Raw genomic sequence first — 25186 nt, 5'->3', positions numbered from 1 at the left:
GACTATCCTACCGACCCTTGACTTTGGCGATGTCATTTACAAAATAGCCTCCAACACTCTACTCAGCAAATTGGATGTAGTCTATCACAGTGCCATCCGTTTTGTCACCAAAGCTCCATATACTACCCACCATTGTGACCTGTACGCTCTTGTTGGCTGGCCCTCACTACATATTCGTCGCCAAACCCACTGGCTCCAGGTCATCTATAAATCACTGCTAGGCAAATCCCTGTCTTACCTTAGCTCACTGGTCACCATAGCAACACCCACACGTAGTCTGCGCTCCAGCAGGTATATCTCACTGGTCATCCCCAAAGCCAACACCTCCTTTGGCCGCCATTCCTTCCAGTTCTCTGTTGCCAATGACTGGAACGCACTGCAAAAATATCTGAAGCTGGAGACTCTTATCTCCCTCAGTAACTTTAAGCGTCAGTTGTCAGAGCAGCTTACCGATCACTGCACCTGTACACAGCCCATCTGTAATCAGCCCACACAACTACCTCATCCTCATATTGTTATTTATTTTGCTAATTTGCACCCCAGTATTTATTTTGCACATCTATCATTCCGGTGTTAATACGAAATTGTAACTATTTTGCACTATGGCCTATTTATTGCCTTACCTCCATAACTTACTACATTCGCACACACTGTATATATATTTTCTGTTTGTATTTTTGACTTTATATTTTGTTTACCTCATATGTAACTCTGTGTTGTTGTTTTTATCGCACTGCTTTGCTTTATCTTGGCCAGGTCGCAGTTGTAAATGTGTGGCCTACCTGGTTAAATAAAGGTGAAATAAAAAAAATATATAAATATAATAATAATCTTCTCGTAGGGTGTGTGTGTGAGTGTGTGCATGCGTGCGTGCGTATGCATGTTTTTTATACGTGTGTGTATGCATATGTATATTTGTGCGTGTGTTCAATGTGATTGTAAATAAATTATTTATGTTAAATTGTTCATTCAAATGTGTGTGTGTGTGCATGTATGTTGCATCGTGATACCTTTTATCAGATGTGTTAATGTACACACTGCACTTCTACAGTATCAATCCATATGTTCATATCATAGAAGACAATCAAACTGAACTGCAGGTGCAAGGAAAGAGAGGTGTCTGTGTCTATGGTTACATGGCCCCCTTTAATAAGTATTTTCTCTTCTAAAGGGGTGTGTGTGCTGCCTCAATATTCCTTTAGATTTAGATAGTTTTTTCCCTGCCATAGTGTATTACTATGGATTGCTTTTGAACCAGGTCTTTTCATGTTTTAGAGTGTTTGTTGCCACCATATAAAAGTGTAATTAGGTCTATGCTGAAGCAATGTTGGCTAGACATGATCAGCAATGAAAAGGTTTAGCAGTTCTGCACTGCACACAATAACAGCTATGTATGGTAATAACAGTGATGTATGGCAATAACAGCTATGTATGGTAATAACAGCTATGTATGGTAATAACAGTGATGTATGGCAATAACAGTGATAACAGTGATGTATGGTAATAACAGTGATGTATGGTAATAACAGTGATGTATGGCAATAACAGTGATAACAGTGATGTATGGTAATAACAGTGATGTATGGTAATAACAGTGATGTATGGTAATAACAGTGATGTATGGTAATAACAGTGATGTATGGTAATAACAGTGATGTATGGTAATAACAGTGATAACAGTGATGTATGGTAATAACAGTGATGTATGGTAATAACAGTGATTGGTAATAACAGGGATGTATGGTAATAACAGTGATGTAATGTATGCATGTTGCCCTTGTGTTGCCTTGTTTGTATGTTTTCTATGTGAATCTACTCATGCACCTGTCTCTGTGTCTCTGTGTCTCTGTGTCTCTATGTACCTGTGTCTCTGTGTCTCTGTGTCTTGGTGTACCTGTGTCTATGTGTACCTGTGTCTCTGTGTCTCTGTGTCTTTATGTACCTGTGTACCTGTGTATCCATACTGTGATATTGATTATGTCATCATGCATATCCCCGGTCCCTCTTTCTTTGCTGGGTGTTTCTATGGTGAGCATGTGTGTGTGCTGTGTACGAGTGGTTCCGTGTCTTTACAGCACCACTTATTGGTTCACCACATGAGAATGGAGTGGACATTTCCTGCCTGGAGGCTGTCTCCATGTGGTAAAGAGATAGAGGGAGATAGAGAGAGAGATAAAACAAGGGGGGATAGAGAGAGATAAAACGAGGGGGAGAGAGAGAGATAAAGAGAGAGAGAGGGGGGGTAGAGAGAGAGATAAAGAGAGGGGAGAGAGCAAGAGAGAGAGAGAGAGAGAGAGAGAGAGAGAGAGAGAGAGAGAGAGAGAGAGAGAGAGAGAGAGAGAGAGAGAGAGAGAGAGAGAGAGAGAGAGAGAGAGAGAGAGAGAACAGGGACATGAAGGCTAGAAGGAGAGGAGGATTGGAGAGCAGGTTAACCTACACATCTCTTAGTATACAGTGTACCCTCTGTAGACATGCAGACCCCCCCCCCCCTCTCTCTCTCTCTCTCTCTCTCTCTCTCTATCTCTCTCTCTCTCTCTCTCTCTCTCTATCTATCTATGCTTCCCTCAGGATAAGGCTCCAGTAATTGCCCTCCTCCTTTTCTCTCCTCTTCATTCCTTCCTCTCTTCTCCTCTCCTCCCTATTCATCTTGTCAGAAGGCTCCAAGGGCCCTGCAGGAGTTTACAGCCCATTATTGTTCCCCTCTGCTGTCATTAGGGGAGGCAACCCCTTTTGTTACAGAGACACATAAAATAGATATCTTTCACCCCCACTTTAGATTAGTCTACATCTATTCTAGATAAAGAAGTCAAAGTTAGCTCTCCCTTCATTTATAACCACACAGACCCACCCCAATATTCAGTTCATGAGCCCTTATTAATGTACTTGCTTTACATTAACGTCAAAGTGTTTCATTAGATTGCTAAGACCAGTGTTCCCAACTCCGGCCCTCAGGTACCGCCAACAGAACACATTGTTGTTGTAGCCCCTGACAAAAAAACTTGATTCAACTTGTCAAGGGCTTGGTGATTAGTTGACAAGTAGAATCAGGTGTGCTTGTCAGGGGCCACAACAAAAATATGTACTGTTGGGGGTACTGGAGGATCGGAGTTGGGAAACACTGCTATAGACCTGTGCAACTGTATAGAATGAAATATATATTTTAAAGTGACCAGCTTGTCAATTATGAATGAATTGTACCACAGGGGTGATCCATAAGTCACAGTCACTACACTGTTCCTTTTTACTTATTCATGAAATGATGGAATAGGAGAGTCCAATCAGGAATACATGGAATAGTTGAAGGACCAATGAGAGTGCAGGATATAAATATTTAGAACCTCTGGTCTGTGGTGATGTCACACACAGGAAGTGGTGGGTAGGGAGGGGCTGCCCCACAACAAAGCTGTCTACAGCTAGAAGCTACAGTCTATGTGATGTGTTTATCCATAGCATTAGGATCTAATATTATGACTCAAATTATTAATGAGCAATCCTACTTCCTACATGATTAAACCTCCACTCCTATGTACAGTATATAAGTTGCTGGGGGACATTGTACTGTAGGCCTACTAAGGGGTTGGATGTGTGCTTGGTGAATTGCATCATGGGAGAAGAAGTCAACTATAATTATGCTCGAGGCAGCAATGTAAAATAACTAATTTGGTTGGAGGAACCATCGCAATTTAGAGACGTACATAATTTAAGGTCCTTTAAAATCCTCCACTGGCAATGATATCACCATAGCTACATAGCTATCAGAGCATCAAATTAAAAATCAGTGTGGCTTAAACCTCAGCTGCACATCGCACATTTCAACAGTCAGGCAAAAGTCTTCTCCAGCCAAACAGGCAGTGGTGTTGAAACAGATTGCATGCCTCATATGTGCCTCATGTGTCACATCAGATTTATTACTTGGATATCTTCTGAGTCATATCAACACAATATTCACTCTCTAATAGATAGTTCAAAATTACCATGGTTACTCTACATCTCCTTGTTGTCATGACAGTAATTGGCCACTGTGGGTTATATAGTAGACAATAAAAGGGGTCATTACGATTGATGGCTTTTTTACACTAAACCCATTCCAGGAAAGGGGGTCATTACGATTGATGGCTTTTTTACACTAAACCCAATCCAGGAAAGCAGAATCAATCAAAGCAGCTGGAAATGGTAACCATTTTTTATGTTACATATGATTAAGTATCCTGTTTTAACTGTGTTTGCCTTCACTCTGTCGCTATTCTTTTGGTGCATTTTGAAAAGCAACTTACAGTGGGGGAAAAAAGTATTTAGTCAGCCACCAATTGTGCAAGTTCTCCCACTTAAAAAGATGAGAGAGGCCTGTAATTTTCATCATAGGTACACGTCAACTATGACAGACAAAATGAGGGAAAGAAATCCAGAAAATCACATTGTAGGATTTTTAATGAATTTATTTGCAAATTATGGTGGAAAATAAGTATTTGGTCAATAACAAAAGTTTCTCAATACATTGTTATATACCCTTTGTTAGCAATGACACAGGTCAAACGTTTTCTGTAAGTCTTCACAAGGTTTTCACACACTGTTGCTGGTATTTTGGCCCATTCCTCCATGCAGATCTCCTCTAGAGCAGTGATGTTTTGGGGCTGTCGCTGGGCAACACAGACTTTCAACTCCCTCCAAAGATTTTCTATGGGGTTGAGATCTGGAGACTGGCTAGGCCACTCCTTCGTTGCCCGGGCGGTGTGTTTGGGATCATTGTCATGCTGAAAGACCCAGCCACGTTTCATCTTCAATGCCCTTGCTGATGGAAGGAGGTTTTCACTCAAATTCTCACGATACATGGCCCCATTCATTCTTTCCTTTACACGGATCAGTCGTCCTGGTCCCTTTGCAGAAAAACAGCCCCAAAGCATGATGTTTCCACCCCCATGCTTCACAGTAGGTATGGTGTTCTTTGGATGCAACTCAGCATTCTTTGTCCTCCAAACACGACGAGTTGAGTTTTTACCAAAAAGTTCTATATTAGTTTCATCTGACCATATGACATTCTCCCAATCCTCTTCTGGATCATCCAAATGCACTCTAGCAAACTTCAGACGGGCCTGGACATGTACTGGCTTAAGCAGGGGGAAACATCTGGCACTGCAGGATTTGAGTCCCTGGCGGCGTAGTGTGTTACTGATGGTAGGCTTTGTTACTTTGGTCCCAGCTCTCTGCAGGTCATTCACTAGGTCCCCCCGTGTGGTTCTGGGATTTTTTATCACCGTTCTTGTGATCATTTTGACCCCACGGGGTGAGATCTCGCGTGGAGCCCCAGATCGAGGGAGATTATCAGTGGTCTTGTATGTCTTCCATTTCCTAATAATTGCTCCCACAGTTGATTTCTTCAAACCAAGCTGCTTACCTATTGCAGATTCAGTCTTCCCAGCCTGGTGCAGGTCTACAATTTTGTTTCTGGTGTCCTTTGACAGCTCTTTGGTCTTGGCCATAGTGGAGTTTGGAGTGTGACTGTTTGAGGTTGTGGACAGGTGTCTTTTATACTGATAACAAGTTCAAACAGGTGCCATTAATACAGGTAACGGGTGGAGGACAGAGGAGCCTCATAAAGAAGAAGTTACAGGTCTGTGAGAGCCAGAAATCTTGCTTGTTTGTAGGTGACCAAATACTTATTTTCCACCATCATTTGCAAATAAATTCATTAAAAATCCTACAATGTGATTTTCTGGAAAAAAAATTCTCAATTTGTCTGTCATAGTTGACGTGTACCTATGATGAAAATTACAGGCCTCTCTCATCTTTTTAAGTGGGAGAACATGCACAATTGGTGGCTGACTAAATACTTTTTTTCCCCACTGTATATGCTATTTTTCATTGTCTCACACTGCTGAAGGCCTCCGAGGTAACAGATAAACAAAGAGACCAGAGCCTTCCAGCATTCAACAACACAATGCATCATGCTTAAGCTTGTCTACTCACTGATATCACAAAACAGTTCAATCAAATAACCATGGTCCTTCTATATGGATGCATTAGTCATTCCATGGTAGATGTACTGACTGTCTCTGTCTCTCTGCAGGGTGCAGGAGGAGTTCTATGGTAGATGTACTGACTGTCTCTGTCTCTCTGCAGGGTGCAGGAGGAGTTCTATGGTAGATATACTGACTGTCTCTGTCTCTCTGCAGGGTGCAGGAGGAGTTCTATGGTAGATATACTGACTGTCTCTGTCTCTCTGCAGGGTGCAGGAGGAGTTCTATGGTAGATATACTGACTGTCTCTGTCTCTCTGCAGGGTGCAGGAGGAGTTCTATGGTAGATGTACTGACTGTCTCTGTCTCTCTGCAGGGTGCAGGAGGAGTTCTATGGTAGATGTACTGACTGTCTCTGTCTCTCTGCAGGGTGCAGCAGGAGTTATATGGTAGATGTACTGACTGTCTCTCTCTCTCTCTCTCTCTCTCCAGGGTGCAGGAGGAGTTATATGGTAGATGTACTGACTGTCTCTCTCTCTCTCTCTCTCCAGGGTGCAGGTGGAGTTTTATGTGAATGAAAACACCTTCAAGGAGAGGCTTAAGCTGTTCTTCATCAAAAACCAAAGGTCAAGTAAGTGGAGTACAGCACAGAGAAGTTTGGACTTTATTACTGTCTCATATAACACAACATAACTAGGAAGTCACAAAGGTCCTCCTAATGCAGGGGAATACAGTAACGTAAGTCATTAAAGTCTATTGCAGATCCAATTTCAGCTCTAGTCTGGTTCTTCAATTAGTTGTCTTGACGCATGCTGCTGTATCTTAGGTCTGCACACCATGTTGCTGTCAGGAGGACAATGCTTTAGGTATTCTGTTGAGGGAGAGAGTATTATCATTTCTTATTAGGACATAAGTAATGGATACAGCCAGGGTGGGATTGCTCCTACATTCTGAAAAAGACATTGGAACTGTCAACTTGACACCCACAATGCACAATGTCTACAATCTCTGTGTGCTTGTGTTTTCCTGCGTGCGTACCTGTGTGTTTGTACATGCATGTGTGTGCCTGTGTGTGTGTGTGTTTGTGTGTGTGTGTGTGTCTGTTTGTTTGTGTGTGTGTGTGTGTGTGTGTTTTTGTGCGATTGTGCCAGTGTGTGTGTGTGTGTGTGTCTTTACATGCGTGTGTGTGTGTGTCTGTGTGCGTGTGTAATTGCTGCAGTATGTTGTTAGTGCTTCCTATGTGCTTGTCAATATCTCTGAACAACTTCCCATCACTTACAGAGAAAATATCATGGCCAAATAGAAAGGCCACGCCAACTCTATAGAGTTTACTGCTTGCTAAGCCAGATTGTTTTGGCCCCTGTTCAATTCAAACCCATTGTGAAGCGTTTGATGTGGGTGTTTTTTTTGTAACTGTGTCACTGCTGTATTAATACTGCAAAGAGATGAAATGGGAGGCTTGGTTGATTGAAACGTGAACAGTCTTTAAGGCAGCTAGCGCCACCCTCTGACTGACATGTGTATCTGCAGCCAGGCAAGTTGTGTGGGTGCTGATGTGTGTGTGTGTCATTGTGTGTGTGTGTGTGTGTGTGTGTGTGTCATTGTGTGTGTGTGTGTGTGTGTGTGTGTGTGTGTGTGTGTGTCAGTGTGTGTGTGTGTATGTGTGTCATTGTGTGTGTGTGTGTGTGTGTGTGTGTGTGTGTGTGTGTGTGTGTGTGTGTGTGTGTGTGTGTGTGTGTGTGTGTGCGCGTGTGTGTGTGTGTCATTGTGTGTGTTCAGCATTGTGCGAGAGCCAGTGTTGTTGTAATGGCTTTACTGACAGCATGTTGTGTTAATTGGGTCTTCTTCCTGATATATCACAATAAGTAGTCCTCTATTCTACTGGTTTACATACCTGCCACAACATAAAGCAAACACGATCTCCCCCACAGGTTGTCATATAGTTGTGGATCTAACACCATAGCAGTTCACCCTGTCTTCAAAGCAGACCTGTGATATGTTGTTGCTGGGAGCTGTGTGTGAAAGAGAAAGGGAGGGGTAAAGGGGATACCTAGTCAGTTGTACAACCGAATACATTCAACCGAAATAGGTCTTCCGCATTTAACCCAAACCCTCTGAATCAGAGACATCCGTTGTGACGGTCTGCCAGACCAGCATGAAGCCTGGTCGTCACGGCTCTGTGCATAGACAGATAGAGTCACTTTAGACCTGGCAGAGTAGCAACACAGCCTGGGCAACATCATGTCACTTAAACAGGTAGGGTTGTGGTAAGGAGAGATGTCCGGTAGGGTAGAGTCACCGGTTCTGTGCATAGACAGATATACAGTAGTCACTTTATTCTGTCCAGAGACGGGCAGAACAGCAACTAGAAGGGCAGTACTGACACAGGCTCAGGTGAGGAGAGATGGTTTACCTGTCAGACTCACTAAGTTCAGTTTCTGGGCAGTTAAAAACAAACTTTCTAGACTTGTATATTCCCATACCAATGTGTGTTGCGTTACAGAAACATGACAGCAAACATTAGCCAGATTTACTCATATAGGCCAGATTAAACAGATTTGTTTTTTCAATATAAATCAGCACAAATTCAGTTACTCTTTACTTTACCATGGTATGTTATTCCTTCCCATAAGCTTCATTTGACCTTTGTCAACTATAATTGTTTAATTCCCTCTGGGAAACAGGTTAAGATTTGGCCTTTAGTGTTCTCTATTGCGTTTGTTCCCCTGCAGGCCTGAGGATCCGTCTGTTTAACTTCTCCTTGAAGCTGTTGACGTGTGCCCTATACGTCCTCAGAGTGGCTCTGGACGACCCCGAACAGGTCACTGGTGTATGGTGAATAACTGCTCATTTAATCTCCTAATAAATCCTATTATTTCATTTCCTACTAGTGACCGTAGCATTTGTTAAACTGTGATTTCTAATTCGGGTGTTGAACACATTGTGTTGGAGTTATCAAATTTTACTCTTATATATTTATATATACTGAACAAAAATATAAACGCAACATGCAACAATTTCAAAGATTTTACTGAGTTACAGTTCATATAAGGAAATCAGTCAACTGAAATAAATTCATTAGGCCCTAATCTATGGATTTCACATGATTGGGCAGGGGCACAGCCATGGGTGGGCCTGGGAGGGCATAGGCCCACCCACTTGGGAGCCAGGCCAACCCACTGGGGAGCCAGGCCCAGCCAATCAGAATGAGTGTTTCCCCACAAAAGGGCTTTATTACAGACAGAAATACTCCTCAGTACCCCCTCCCCCGCCTCAAACGATCCCGCAGGTGAAGAAGCCGGATGTGGAGGTCCTAGGCTGGCGTGGTTACACGTGGTCTGTGGTAGTGAGGCCGTGTGGACGTACTGCCAAATTCTCTAAAACGATGTTGGAGGTGGCTTATGGTAGAGAAATTCTCTGGCATATTCTTTGGCAACAGCTCTGTTGGACATTCCTGCAATCAGCATGCCAATTGCATGCTCCCTCAAAACTTGAAACACCTGTGGCACTGTGTTGTGTGACAAAACTGCATATTTTAGAGTGGCCTTTTATTGTACCCAGCACAAGGTGCACCTGTGTAATGATCATGCTGTTTAATCAGCTTCTTGATATGCCACACCTGTGAGGTGGATGAATTATCTTGGCAAAGGAGAAATGTTCACTAACAGGCATGTAAACAAATTTGTGCACACAATTTGAGAGAAATAAGCTTTTTGTGCATATGGAATATTTCTGGGATCTTTTATTTCAGCTCATGAAACATGTGACCAACACTTTACTTGTTGCGTTTATATTTTTTGTTCAGTAGCTAGATCAAATCTAAAAAGATGGTATCTATTCAGGTATTGTCTGATTCAGAGAATCTACCGTTAACTTTTACCCAAAGTTGAAAATAAAATGGTATTTGGTCAAGATAAGATAGATCCAGAGTTTGGAATGAATGTTATATCTGTCTGAGACACAAAAGGCTTTAAAGAGCAGCGGCGATGGTGAAGGGGCATTCTCTCTCTCAGTGTAGTGATGTGGAAGCAGGATGTTTTTTATTGTATATATCGCCACCGGCTGCTCTTAAAGAAATAGTCCCTCTGCCTCCAATCCATCACCATGACAACACACAGAGTGAGTGAAGGTGCCTATAAGCCACAGGGTATATATTTCACCACACGCTCTCTCTCTCTGAACGACTTCCCTTTGCAATGGATTTCCTCTGCAGTGTGAACTGTCAGAACCGAACAAACACAGCAGCAGAATCTACAGAAAGCACAGAAATCAACTGGTGAGTTATGAGGGTCAAACATTTACATGCTCTCCCGGGCTTTGAATGGGTTTTTTATTGTGTTTATATCACAGCTATCAGGTGGTGTTTGTAATTAGTCTTGCCTAATAATCAATATATAGAGTGTAATCAATACCATTGTTTTGTCTTGTGAAAGGGAGTTGATTTTCTGGGTGAACAGAAGGGTTCCTGTATGGGCAATACAGGTAAAAGAAGACTGAGATTCACTGACACTGCTTTGATAATACATTACTGGCTTCTCATTTCTTCCATTCAACAATAGCCAAGTAATCACTCTGGGTCAAACTCACAAGTGAACATTTCCCTGACCATCTCCCCCTTCCCCTGTAGCCAATACATTAGCAAAACAAGACATCTGAACACTCACAGCCTCCCATATGAAAAGATTTTAGAACAGAAAACACATATTTTCCTCAGTGATGGATTGCCTGGGAGGTTATGTGGCAAGATTGCAGCCCTGGTAATCTGTGTGCCTCTACTCTACTCTGCTCCAGGTGATCGTGGCCTTAATCAGCTTCCTGGAGGCGATGCTCCTTACATATCTCAGCTACAAAGTAAGACACCTCAGCTCTACTCTGTCAGGCTCCTTTCACACTGCTCACAGGATATAATCGACACCACAAAGGACGTCATTTCATTCATTCTGTCAAGCAGAGTCATGTGTCGTGTCTTTGCGAGATTGCAATTAATTGGTGAACTTTCTGGCATATTTTTTAAGCGCCAGCCTCAGCTCTAACCTGAGCCAGAAGAACAGGTCATTAATACACTATACAAATTAACCATGGAATCCTAATGAATGAAAGATGAGGTGTCCGTCCTACATTGATTTTTTTCGTTCAATTGGGCTCTTTCCTTAAATAGCTCATTACTGCTGCAGTGCTACTACCCTTTAATTAATTAGGCTGTTTTACTTTTACGTTAGGAAGACAAAGTGCAGTGTGTTTTTTTGTTTTGCTTCGTTTTGGCAGATGGCTTCAATCCCCAATTGTTTTAATGAATCCTGTCATTATGTTCTCTCCTGCCTGTAGTGCCAGATGGGAAGGGTTGGCAGAATTGGTTCCATTGCGCCAGGCAAGCGCAGTCAAACCCAGCTAAAGTATTTTAAATGATGTCGAACATTATTTGAACCGAGGTCTGATTATTCCAACAGTATTAACATTGTTTTGGGGGGATTCGTACCATATCACTATCACTGTTATTAGTCCACAGACAGAGCCAGAACCTTATTGCCTTACTCACACATTGATCCTGTTTCTATCTTTCAGGGGAATATCTGGGAGCAGATGTTCCAGATCTCCTTCATTCTGGAGATGATCAATACCGTGCCATTTATAATCACTGTGAGTCTTCTTCTACCTGATTTCACACGCACGCGCACGCGCACACACACACACCTTGTTTTCCATCTGTACCATAATCAAATATTTAAAATAGACACCTAATATCAATGGGCTTCAGGCGTGCTGATGATGTTTTGGTATTGAATGGCTCTGGTCTGATTGTGAATTCACGTTGTGTGACGTCCCTCTGATATTCTGTATTCATCATGGAGCATGCACACAACGTCCAACAGAGAAATGTGACAGAGTACAAATGAGTTGTTGCCTACACCATGAGAAATGTGGTGCTGAAAAATAGATTCATTTCAGTGGCTCAAACCATATGCCACAAAGCAAACAAGGCCAATTAGTGAACATCAAATCAAGTGTAGATCTTACCGTGAAGTGATTACTTACAAGCCCTTAACCAACAATGCATTTGAAGAAATAGAGTTAAGAAGATATTTACTAAATAAACTAAAGTAAAAAATAAAATAAAAAGTAACACAATAAAATAACAATAACGAGGCTATATACAGGGGGTATCGGTACCGAGTCAATGTGCGGAGGTACAGGTTAGTCGAGGTAATTTGTACATGTAGGTTGGGGTAAAGTGACTATGCATAGATAATAAACAGCAAGTAGCAGCAGTGTAAAAACTGGGGGGTTGGGGGTCAGTGTAAATAGTCCGGTTGGCCATTTGATGTTCAGCAGTCTGATGGCTTGGGGGTAGAAGCCAACATATGACTTTTGCAATGTTTATATTTTATATGATGAGTATCATAGCCGTGATTCCAGGCTCTAGAGAGCTGGAAGTATGGTAATGTGAGACTGTGAGTATTGAAACTTGATGGTAGGTGCATACACTGCACACTGTGCATATGAATTCATACAATTGTCTCTTCAGATCTTCTGGCGTCCATTGAGAAACATCTTCATCCCAGTGTTTCTCAACTGCTGGTTAGCCAAGTGTGCCCTGGAGAATATGATTGTGAGTATATGCTATAGCCATAACGCAGCAGGCAAAACTGGACAGAAATGGTTGCATTGGCGTTATAATTATGTTGTTTTGTTCGCAGGGAATACATGGGTTCTTCCTATTAAAATGCTTAACTTCTCATAAATTATACTGTATATAGCCTGCTTGCAGAATAGTTGCTATAGAATAACTTAACTCTGCATTATGTGGGTGGAGAAAAACAGTGGTAAGAATTCCCTGGTTATGGATAGTCTGTAGATTCCCAGTCAGTTAATTTTTTTGGGGGGGAAAGCAGACCGTCAATGAGTATAGATTTGAGCCAGAGCCAGCATGTATCTCTGTGGGCAGATGGTTAGGTCCAGGGCCAAGGAGACCAGTTCTGAGAGGAAGAACAGGTCCAGCCTGGAGAAGTTGAAGGGAATTAGCTAGTCAGCCAGCCAGAAACAAACACAAGGTATGAAGGGACGTGGTGGGTAGGTAGCTTGAAGAGATTGAAGGGAGGCTTCAGCCAAACAGAAACATTAACAAGGTGTGAAGGGACGTGGTGGGTAGGTAGCTTGAAGAGATTGAAGGGAGGTTTCAGCCAAACAGAAACATTAACAAGGTGTGAAGAGACGTGGTGGGTAGGTAGCTTGAAGAGACTGAAGGGAGGCTTCAGCCAAACAGAAACATTAACAAGGTGTGAAGGGACGTGGTGGGTAGGTAGCTTGAAGAGACTGAAGGGAGGCTTCAGCCAATCAGAAACATTAACAAGGTGTGGCATGGACTGCATGCTGTATCTGAGGGAAGGTCGTGAATGGTTGACTGCATCAGTATCAAAGTAACCAGCAAGGCAGATAGGTTTTATAACTAAATAAATAGATAGATAGATGGTGCAGTAGATGAATAAGCAGACAGACAGATAGACTGACCAGCACAGCAGACCAACTGACTGACCAACCGATTTAACATGAACCCTAATCCTCTTTCTGTATCTCTCCTTCCCTCTCTCTGTATCTCTCCTTCTCTCTCTCTGTATCTCTCCTTCTCTCTCTCTGTATCTCTCCTTCCCTCTCTCTGTATCTCTCCTTCCCTCTCTCTGTATCTCTCCATCTCTCTCTGTATCTCTCATTCTCTCTCTCTGTATATCTCCTTCCCTCTCTCTGTATCTCTCCTTCCCTCTCTCTGTATCTTTCCATCTCTCTCTTTGTATCTCTCCTTCTCTCTCTCTGTATATCTCCTTCCCTCTCTCTGTATCTCTCCTTCTCTCTCTCTGTATCTCTCATTCTCTCTCTCTGTATCTCTCCTTCTCTCTCTGTATCTCTCCTTCTCTAACTCTGTATCTCTCCTTCCCTCTCTCTGTATCTCTCCTTCTCTCTCTCTGTATCTCTCCTTCTCTCTCTCTGTATCTCTCCTTCTCTCTCTCTGTATCTCTCCTTCTCTCTCTCTGTATCTCTCCTTCTCTCTCTGTATCTCTCCTTCTCTCTCTCTGTATCTCTCCTTCTCTCTCTCTGTATCTCTCCTTCTCTCACTCTGTATCTCTCCTTCCCTCTCTCTGTATCTCTCCTTCTCTCTCTCTGTATCTCTCCTTCCCTCTCTCTGTATCTCTCCTTCTCTCTCTCTGTATCTCTCCTTCTCTCTCTCTGTATCTCTCCTTCCCTCTCTCTGTATCTCTCCTTCTCTCTCTCTGTATCTCTCCTTCCCTCTCTCTGTATCTCTCCTTCTCTCACTCTGTATCTCTCCTTCCCTCTCTCTGTATCTCTCCTTCCCTCTCTCTGTATCTCTCCTTCCCTCTCTCTGTATCTCTCCTTCTCTCTCTCTGCTTCTATCCCTCCCCCTCTTTATCCTCAGAACGATCTTCATCGTGCCATCCAGAGGAACCACTCTGCCATGTTCAACCAGGTCCTCATCCTCATCTGCACCCTACTCTGTCTGGTCTTCACTGGGTATGTGTCCTCTGATCCCAGCCTCTCTTCCCTGGAGCTCCTTGGATCTGGGCCCATTGGCTTCATCTCATTCCACAAAGGAGGTCCCTCCCATCTGCCCTTTTTCATTCCCAGTCACAGATCTGATAAAATCTGTTTAGGTGTAAGCAACATTGAAAGAATGAGGTGGAGCTATCCAAGTGGGCAAGACTGGTTCGAATGACATCATCAACAACCAGCTTGGCCCACTGAGATAGTTTTCTCATGCCCAGTTGTTTCAGATCTGTGAAGGGGAGTGAACAAGGGCATATACAGTGCCTTGCAAAAGTATTCATCCCCCTTGGCGTTTTTCCTATTTTGTTGCAATACAACCTGTAATTTAAATGAATTTTTATTTCATGTAATGGACATACACAAAATAGTCCAAATTGGTGAAGAGAAATGAAAAAAATAACTTGTTTCAAAAGATTCTAAAAAATAAATAACGGAAAAGTGGTGTGTGCATATGTATTCACCCCCTTCGCTATGAAGCCCCTAAACAAGATCTGGTGCAACCAATTACCTTCAGAAGTCACATAATTAGTTAAATAAAGTCCACCTGTGTGCAATCTAAGTGTCACATGATCTCAATATATATACACCTGTTCTGAAAAGCAACACCACTAAGCAAGGGGCACCACCAAGCAAGCAGCACCATGAAGACCAAGGAGCTCTCCAAACAGGTCAGGGACAAAGTTGTGGAGAAGTACAGATCAGGGTTGGGTTATAAAATAATATTCGAAACTTTGAACATCCCACGGAGCACCATTAAATCCATTATTAAAAAATGGAAAGAATATGGCATCACAACAAACCTGCCAAGAGAGGGCCGCCCACCCAAACTCACGGACCAGGCAAGGAGGGCTATAATCAGAGGCAACAAAGAGACCAAAAATAACCCTGAAGGAGCTGCAAAGCTCCACAGCGGAGATTGGAGTATCTGTCCATAGGACCACTTTAAGCCGTACACTCCACAGAGCTGGGCTTTACGGAAGAGTGGCCAGAAAAAAGCCATTGCTTAAAGAAAAAAATAAGCAAACACATTTGGTGTTCGCCAAAAGGCATGTGGGAGACTCCCAAACATATGGAAGAAGGTAATCTGGTCAGATGAGACAAAAATTTAGCTTTTTGGCCATCAAGGAAAACGCAATGTCTGGCGGAAACCCAACACCTCTCATCATCCCAAGAACACCATCCCCACAGTGAAGCATGGTGGTGGCAGCATCATGCTGTGAGGATGTTTTTCATCGGCAGGGACTGGGAAACTGGTCAAAATTGAAGGAATGATGGATGGCGCTAAATACAGGGAAATTCTTGAGGGAAACCTGTTTCAGTCTTCCAGAGATTTGAGACTGGGACGGAGGTTCACCTTCCAGCAGGACAATGACCCTAAGCATACTGCTAAAGCAACACTCGAGTGGTTTAAGGGGAAACATTTAAATGTCTTGGAATGGCCTAATCAAAGCCCAGACCTCAATCCAATTGAGAATCTGTGGTATGACTTAAAGATTGCTGTACACCAGCGGAACCCATCCAACTTGAAGGAGCTGGAGCAGTTTTTCCTTGAAGAATGGGAAAAAATCCCAGTGGCTAGATGTGCCGAGCTTATAGAGACATACCCCAAGAGACTTGCAGCTGTAATTGCTGCAAAAGGTGGCTCTACAGAGTATTGACTTTGTCTTATTTCTTATTTTGCATCTTCAAAGTGGTAGGCATGTTGTGTAAATCAAATGATACAAACCCCCAAAATCCATTTGAATTCCAGGTTGTAATGCAACAAAATAGAAAAAAGAGCCAAGGGGGGTGAATACTTTCGCAAGCCACTGTAGGAGGAAAGGAAACAACTCTCTAGAATGAAATGCAGCCCCTGATCTCCCCCTTTCATCCCTGGAGCTCCCTGGGACCTTCTCCTCTCCTCCATCCACTAACATCTTGACTCCACGTTATCCAATACAGGGAATTAACTGAGGAAGTCAGGCAGAACAGACAGCAGAATCAATGGTGTCATTCTCACTGATTACACATATCAGAGCAGAAGTGTTGCGTTGCATCGATCGTTGGGAAAGTAGGGTTTTGATCCTTAATCTGCCAGGCTGAATTTCATTGTGGAAAGTATATGCATGTCAAACTGTCTGTTTAAATATCACGAGCGATGAGAACAGGAAAAAAAACACTAGACCACCTTTACTCCACACACAGAGACGCATACAAAGCTCTCCCTCGCCCTCCATTTGGCAAATCTGACCATAACTCTATCCTCCTGATTCCTGCTTATAAGCAAAAACTAAAGCAGGAAGCACCAGTGACTCGGTTAATAAAAAAGTGGTCAGATGACGCAGATGCTAAGCTACAGGACTGTTTTGCTAGCACAGACTGGAACATGTTCCGGGATTCTTCAGACAGCATTGAGGAGTACACCACATCAGTCACTGGCTTCATCAATAAGTACATCGATGATGTCGTCCCCACAGTGACCGTACGTACATACCCCAACCAGAAGCCATGGATTACAGGAAACATCCGCACTGAGCTAAAGGGTAGAGCTGCCGCTTTCAAGGAACGGGACTCTAACCCGGACGCTTATAAGAAATCCCGCTATGACCTCCGACGAACCATCAAACAGGCAAAGAGTCAATACAGGACTAAGATTGAATCGTACTACACTGGCTCTGACGCTCGTCGGATGTGGCAGGGCTTGAAAACTATTACAGACTACAAAGGGAAGCACAGCCGCGAGCTGCCCAGTGACACAAGCCTACCAGACGAGCTAAACCACTTCTATGCTCGCTTCGAGGCAAGCAACACTGAAGCATGCATGAGAGCACCAGCTGTTCCGGATGACTATGTGATCACGCTCTCCGTAGCCGATGTGAGTAAGACTTTTAAGCAGGTCAACATTCACAAGGCCGCAGGGCCAGACGGATTACCAGGACGTGTACTCCGAGCATGTGCTGACCAACTGGCAAGTGTCTTCACTGACATTTTCAACATGTCCCTGACTGAGTCTGTAATACCAACATGTTTCAAGCAGACCACCATAGTCCCCGTGCCCAAGGACTCTAAGATAACCTGCCTAAATGACTACCGACCCGTAGCACTGACGTCTGTAGCCATGAAGTGCTTTGAAAGGCTGGTCATGGCTCACATCAACAGCATTATCCCAGAAACCCTAGACCCACTCCAATTTGCATACCGCCCCAACAGATCCACAGATGATGCAATCTCTATTGCACTCCACACTGCCCTTTCCCACCTGGACAAGAGGAACACCTACGTGAGAATGCTATTCATTGACTACAGCTCAGCATTCAACACCATAGTGCCCTCTAAGCTCATCACTAAGCTAAGGATCCTGGGACTAAACACTTCCCTCTGCAACTGGATCCTGGACTTCCTGACGGGCCGCCCCCAGGTGGTAAGGGTAGGTAACAACACATCTGCCACACTGATCCTCAACACGGGGGCCCCTCAGGGGTGCGTGCTCAGTCCCCTCCTGTACTCTCTGTTCACCCATGACTGCATGGCCAGGCACGACTCCAACACCATCATTAAGTTTGCCGACGACACAACAGTGGTAGGCCTGATCACCGACAACGATGAGACAGCCTATAGGGAGGAGGTCAGAGACCTGGCCGTGTGGTGCCAGGACAACAACCTCTCCCTCAACATGACCAAGACAAAGGAGATGATTGTGGACTACAGGAAAAAAAAGAGGACTGAGCACGCCCCCATTCTCATCGACGGGGCTGTAGTGGAACAGGTTGAGAGCTTCAAGTTCCTTGGTGTCCACATCACCAACGAACTATCATGGTCCAAACACACCAAGACAGTCGTGAAGAGGGCACGACAAAGCCTATTCCCCCTCAGGAGACTGAAAAGATTTGGCATGGGTCCTCAGATCCTCAAAAAATTCTACAGCTGAACCATCGAGAGCATCCTGACTGGTTGCATCACCGCCTGGTATGGCAACTGCTTGGCCTCCGACCGCAAGGCACTACAGAGGGTAGTGCGTACCGTCCAGTACATCACTGGGGCCAAGCTTCCTGCCATCAAGGACCTCTATACCAGGCGGTGTCAGAGGAAGGCCCTCAAAATTGTCAAAGACTCCAGCCACCCTAGTCATAGACTGTTCTCTCTGCTACCGCACGGCAAGCGGTACCGGAGTGCCAAGTCTAGGTCCAAAAGACTTCTCAACAGCTTCTACCCCCAAGCCATAAGACTCCTGAACAGCTAATCATGGCTACCCGGACTATTTGCACTGCCCCCCCACCCCATCCTTTTTACGCTGCTGCTACTCTGTTAATTATTTATGCATAGTCACTTTAACTCTACCCACATGTACATATTACTTCAACTATCTCAACTAGCCGGTGCCCCCGCACATTGACTCTGCACCGGTACCCCCCTGTATACAGTGGGGAGAACAAGTATTTGATACACTGCTGATTTTGCAGGTTTTCCTACTTACAAAGCATGTAGAGGTCTGTAATTTTTATCATAGGTACACTTAAATTGTGAGAGACGGAATCTAAAACAAAAATCCAGAAAATCACATTGTATGATTTTAAAGTAATTAATTTGCATTTTATTGCATGACATAAGTATTTGATCACCTACAAACCAGTAAGAATTCCGGCTCTCACAGACCTGTTAGTTTTTCTTTAAGAAGCCCTCCTGTTCTCCACTCATTACCTGTATTAACTGCACCTGTTTGAACTCGTTACCTGTATAAAAGACACCTGTCCACACACTCAATCAAACAGACTCCAACCTCTCCACAATGGCCAAGACCAGAGAGCTGTGTAAGGACATCAGGGATAACATTCTGGGCTGGGATGGGCTACAGGACAATAGGCAAGCAGCTTGGTGAGAAGGCAACAACTGTTGGCGCAATTATTAGAAAATGGAAGAAGTTCAAGATGACGGTCAATCACCCTCGGTCTGGGGCTCCATGCAAGATCTCACCTCGTGGGGCATCAATGATCATGAGGAAGGTGAGGGACCAGCCCAGAACTACACGGCAGGACCTGGTCAATGACCTGAAGAGAGCTGGGACCACAGTCTCAAAGAAAACCATTAGTAACACACTACGCCGTCATGGATTAAAATCCTGCAGCGCACGCAAGGTCCCCCTGCTCAAGCCAGCGCATGTCCAGGCCCATCTGAAGTTTGCCAATGACCATCTGGATGATCCAGAGGAGGAATGGGAGAAGGTCATGTGGTCTGATGAGACAAAAATAGAGCTTTTTGGTCTAAACTCCACTCGCCGTGTTTGGAGGAAGAAGAAGGATGAGTACAACCCCAAGAACACCATCCCAACCGTGAAGCATGGAGGTGGAAACATCATTCTTTGGGGATGCTTTTCTGCAAAGGGGACAGGACGACTGCACTGTATTGAGGGGAGGATGGATGGGGCCATGTATTGCGAGATCTTGGCCAACAACCTCCTTCCCTCAGTAAGAGCATTGAAGATGGGTCGTGGCTGGGTCTTCCAGCATGACAACGACCCGAAACACACAGCCAGGGCAACTAAGGAGTGACTCCGTAAGAAGCATCTCAAGGTCCTGGAGTGGCCTAGCCAGTCTCCAGACTTGAACCCTATAGAAAATCTTTGGAGGGAGCTGAAAGTCCGTATTGCCCAGCGACAGCCCCGAAACCTGAAGGATCTGGAGAAGGTCTGTATGGAGGAGTGGGCCAAAATCCCTGCTGCAGTGTGTGCAAACCCGGTCAAGACCTACAGGAAACGTATGATCTCTGTAATTGTAAACAAAGGTTTCTGTACCAAATATTAAGTTCTGCTTTTCTGATGTATCAAATACTTATGTCATGCAATAAAATGCAAATTAGTTACTTAAAAATCATACAATGTGATTTTCTGGATTTTTGTTTTAGATTCCGTCTCTCACAGTTGAAGTGTACCTATGATAAAAATTACAGACCTCTACATGCTTTGTAAGTAGGAAAACCTGCAAAATCGGCAGTGTATCAAATACTTGTTCTCCCCACTGTATATAGCCTCCCTACTGTTATTTTATTTTACTTCTGCTCTTTTTTTTTTCTCAACACTTTTTTTGTTGTTGTTTTATTTTTACTTTTTTTGTTAAAAATAAATGCACTGTTGGTTAAGGGCTGTAAGTAAGCATTTCACTGTAATGTCTGCACCTGTTGTATTCGGCGCATGTGACCAATAAAATTTGATTTGATTTGAACAGTAGGACTCAGGCTAAATTGTAACAGTAAGTTAGGTTATATTGGATCATCATCCTATCACCATTACATGTATAATTCACCTTTCTCTTTGATCATTCAATGTGTCCATGTTTTAATTGAACCTGTCCTTATTCAAATAAGCTCACTGCTGTTTCCTCATGCGTACAGATGTCGGATCTTAATATGACCCATTTAGTCACAGAAGGAAAATAATCCTGCAGCAGGAGGATTTGAATAAATATTTCAAATGTATAATCGCCGCCAGGGGGCAACTGGAAGCGGTGTTTGAAGGCTATACAACGCAGTACCGTACCTAGGGGGCTATGGTTTGGAGAAGGCTCCGCAAACCAACCGACCTCATGCCATCAAGTATCATAAAGTATTCTCCCGGCTTGCTAGAGCGTTGTGAACTGCCGTAGTGCAGTGGTCTGAGCAGCACGCTTCGGTGCTGAGCATTACAAGTCCGCGCCTAGTGCTGGGCAATCGTTTTGACACTCTGTATGATTGGAAACTAATGTTGGTGTAGCCTACTGACTGTTATGAGTTTCCTATTCATGTTATCCAACAGTGTCTGATATTGTCATTTCTTATGAAGATCTGGGGTGAAATAACCCTCGACTGAAATGTATATCTACATCAAGTCAATCGGTTGATTTAGTTATTTGTGCCACTGAAGGCAGCAATTTTGACACTTCATTCGTAACCTTAGGATACACTTGACACTTGTACGTCGTAGCCTAGTGGAGACCAATATCTATCTTGTGTTATTAAGCTATATGAAACACCGGTTGTTGATGTGTATGGCTGCGTTTCAGATAGACTTTGTACATTTGAGTGTAGCAGTAATAGGACCTAGGCCTAGCGTTGGAGCGAACAAGAGAGAACATAATTTTGATAGCAAGCCCTGATCCCAATGACTTGACTGCCCCCACATGTAGAGAAAGAGAACTGCTCATTTTCAGCCACTTACGGGGCTCATTTGAATTTCCTGATGGACCAGGAAAATTCTCAGGGACAAAGGAGTGATCAAGTTAAGATCCGACATCTGTAGCTCTGAGTTCCAGCGTTATAGTGGTTCTCCAAAACACAGATTCAGCAACACACAATGTTGATCGTCTATGCTCACGAGACTACCTCATGCAAAATGTAACCCGCTAAATGTGAAATCCCTCTCCTGCTTCCAGGGCGTGTGGTATCCAGCATCTAGAGAGGGCATCTAATCAGAACCTGACTCTTTTCAACTCTCTGTATTTCTGCATCGTCACCTTCTCTACCGTGGGCTATGGTGACGTCACACCTCATATCTGGCCTTCTCAGCTGCTGGTAGTCATTCTCATCTGTGTGGCTCTCGTGGTGCTCCCGCTACAGGTATGACACTGGATATAACAGTGCTTACACAATGGGAAAATAGACTATTACCACAGACATTTTTCCAAGGATAATTGAGGCTGAAAATAATGTACCCTAATGTTTCCTGGGTTAATGGTTGATGGTTCTTAGACACTTTATCACAACTTTTGATTTGTATTTGTATTTATTAGGGATCCCCATTAGTTCCTGCCAAGGCAGCAGCTACTCTTCCTGGGGTTTATTAAGGATCCCCATTAGTTCCTGCCAAGGCAGCAGCTACTCTTCCTGGGGTTTATTATGGATCCCCATTAGTTCCTACCAAGGCAGCAGCTACTCTTCCTGGGGTTTATTATGGATCCCCATTAGTTCCTACCAAGGCAGCAGCTACTCTTCCTGGGATTTATTATGGATCCCCATTAGTTCCTGCCAAGGCAGCAGCTACTCTTCCTGGGGTTTATTATGGATCCCCATTAGTTCCTGCCAAGGCAGCAGCTACTCTTCCTGGGGTCCAAACACATTAAGGCACTTACATTACTCATAAAACAAAATATAAAACAGTACATCATATAACATTATTACACCATTACATATCTACAATACAAAATGTATAATACCACCATACAACAAGATTACAATGTACGTGTGTGTAGAGTGTGTGTGCTAGCGCTTGTGTGCGTATGCGTTTGTCTGTACCTGTGTGTGTGACTCTTCATAGTCCCCGCTGTTCCATTAGGTGTGTTTTTATAGGTTTTTAAAATCTGATTATACTGCTTGCATCGGTTACCTGATGTGGAATAGAGTTCCATGTTGTCATGGCTCTATGTAGTACTGTCGCCTCCCATAGTCTGTTCTGGACTTGGGGACTGTGAAGAGACCTTTAAGAAAGACCTGATAAGAGCTGTTTTGAAATGATTGATGTATACCAGTAGTAGTAACCAGTCATGAAGTAACATCCTCAATGCTAAGACTGCTTGAACAAACTTCCTGGTCTAGAACAAACAAACAGACATCTGGTGTAAACAAGGCCACCGCATGACGGCAAACACTTTCTGAGAATGAACATCATTTGATTGTCATGCTCCGACCTCATATCTATTGTCAGTAATGAGAACACAGCTCAAAGCTTTGTTCTCTCTGAGAGTGAGGCGCAACAACACCTTGTTAGTTATCCTCCTGTATCTTAGTTCCAGCAGCAACCCTCCTCATTAAACCTTTTGATACAGTATGTGGTCTAAATCCCCACAGTATAAATTAACAGATGAATAGAATCCATAGAAATGTAATGAACCTTCCTGCAGCATCAGCAGTTTAACTCCCCACTCTGTCACCCTTCTCTTTCTGTCACCCTTCTCTTTCTGTCACCCTTCTCTTTTTGTCACCCTCCTCACTCTGTCACCCTCCTGACTGTCACCCTCCTGACTCTGTCACCCTCCTGACTCTGTCACCCTCCTGACTCTGTCACCCTCCTGACTCTGTCACCCTCCTGACTCTGTCACCCTCCTGACTCTGTCACCCTCCTCACTCTGTCACCCTCCTGACTCCGTCACCCTCCTCACTCTGTCACCCTCCTGACTCTGTCACCCTCCTCACTCTGTCACCCTCCTGACTCTGTCACCCTTCTCTTTTTGTCACCCTCCTGACTCTGTCACCCTCCTGACTCTGTCACCCTTCTCTTTTTGTCACCCTCCTGACTCTGTCACCCTCCTGACTCTGTCACCCTCCTGACTCTGTCACCCTCCTCACTCTGTCACCCTCCTGACTCTGTCACCCTCCTCACTCTGTCACCCTCCTGACTCTGTCACCCTCCTCACTCTGTCACCCTCCTCACTCTGTCACCCTCCTCACTCTGTCACCCTCCTGACTCTGTCACCCTTCTCTTTTTGTCACCCTCCTGACTCTGTCACCCTCCTGACTCTGTCACCCTCCTCACTCTGTCACCCTCCTCACTCTGTCACCCTCCTCACTCTGTCACCCTCCTGACTCTGTCACCCTTCTCTTTTTGTCACCCTCCTGACTCTGTCACCCTCCTGACTCTGTCACCCTCCTGACTCTGTCACCCTCCTGACTCTGTCACCCTCCTCACTCTGTCACCCTCCTCACTCTGTCACCCTCCTCACTCTGTCACCCTTCTCTTTTTGTCACCCTCCTGACTCTGTCACCCTCCTGACTCTGTCACCCACCTGACTCTGTCACCCTCCTCACTCTGTCACCCTCCTGACTCTGTCACCCTCCTCACTCTGTCACCCTCCTCACTCTGTCACCCTCCTGACTCTGTCACCCTTCTCTTTTTGTCACCCTCCTCACTCTGTCACCCTCCTCACTCTGTCACCCTCCTCACTCTGTCACCCTCCTGACTCTGTCACCCTTCTCTTTTTGTCACCCTCCTGACTCTGTCACCCTCCTCACTCGGTCACCCTCCTCACTCTGTCACCCTCCTGACTTTGTCACCCTCCTGACTCTGTCACCCTCCTCACTTTGTCACCCTCCTGACTCTGTCACCCTCCTCACTCTGTCACCCTCCTGACTCTGTCACCCTCCTGACTCTGTCACCCTCCTCACTCTGTCACCCTCCTGACTCTGTCACCCTCCTGACTCTGTCACCCTCCTGACTCTGTCACCCTCCTCACTCTGTCACCCTCCTCACTCTGTCACCCTCCTCACTCTGTCACCCTCCTGACTCTGTCACCCTCCTCACTCTGTCACCCTCCTGACTCTGTCACCCTCCTCACTCTGTCACCCTCCTCACTCTGTCACCCTCCTCACTCTGTCACCCTCCTGACTCTGTCACCCTCCTCACTCTGTCACCCTCCTGACTCTGTCACCCTCCTGACTCTGTCACCCTCCTCACTCTGTCACCCTCCTGACTCTGTCACCCTCCTGACTCTGTCACCCTCCTGACTCTGTCACCCTCCTCACTCTGTCACCCTCCTGACTCTGTCACCCTCCTGACTCTGTCACCCTCCTGACTCTGTCACCCTCCTGACTCTGTAATTTGATTGTTGCAGTAATAGGACCTAGGCCCTCCTCATGTTAGGCCATAAGTGTATTACAAAGCATACAGAAGGTTGTTGTAACCCTAGACATGTGTGTGTGTGCGTGTGTGTGTCCCTGTGTCTGTGTGTGTGTGTGTGTGTG

General features: G+C 44.5%; 1 protein-coding gene across 1 annotated transcript in view; it reads left to right on the top strand.

Annotated features, from left to right (window-relative positions):
• Positions 1–25186, top strand: part of LOC311144394 (potassium channel subfamily T member 1-like) — a gene marked incomplete at both ends in the record, with an annotated part of 142492 nt that overhangs the window by 90112 nt on the left and 27194 nt on the right. Inside the window, 9 exons of the mRNA XM_084180407.1 lie at positions 6505–6584; positions 8686–8788; positions 10167–10229; positions 10387–10435; positions 10745–10804; positions 11516–11590; positions 12477–12560; positions 14379–14473; positions 21886–22069. Of these exons, the coding sequence (XP_084036533.1) occupies positions 6505–6584; positions 8686–8788; positions 10167–10229; positions 10387–10435; positions 10745–10804; positions 11516–11590; positions 12477–12560; positions 14379–14473; positions 21886–22069 (793 nt within the window). The remainder of the gene's footprint in view (positions 1–6504; positions 6585–8685; positions 8789–10166; positions 10230–10386; positions 10436–10744; positions 10805–11515; positions 11591–12476; positions 12561–14378; positions 14474–21885; positions 22070–25186) is intronic.

The sequence above is a fragment of the Coregonus lavaretus genome (genome assembly GCF_964263955.1).
Source record: "Coregonus lavaretus genome assembly, chromosome: 17".
Taxonomy (NCBI): Eukaryota; Metazoa; Chordata; class Actinopteri; order Salmoniformes; family Salmonidae; genus Coregonus; species Coregonus lavaretus.
This window is presented reverse-complemented; position numbering and strand designations above follow the sequence as displayed.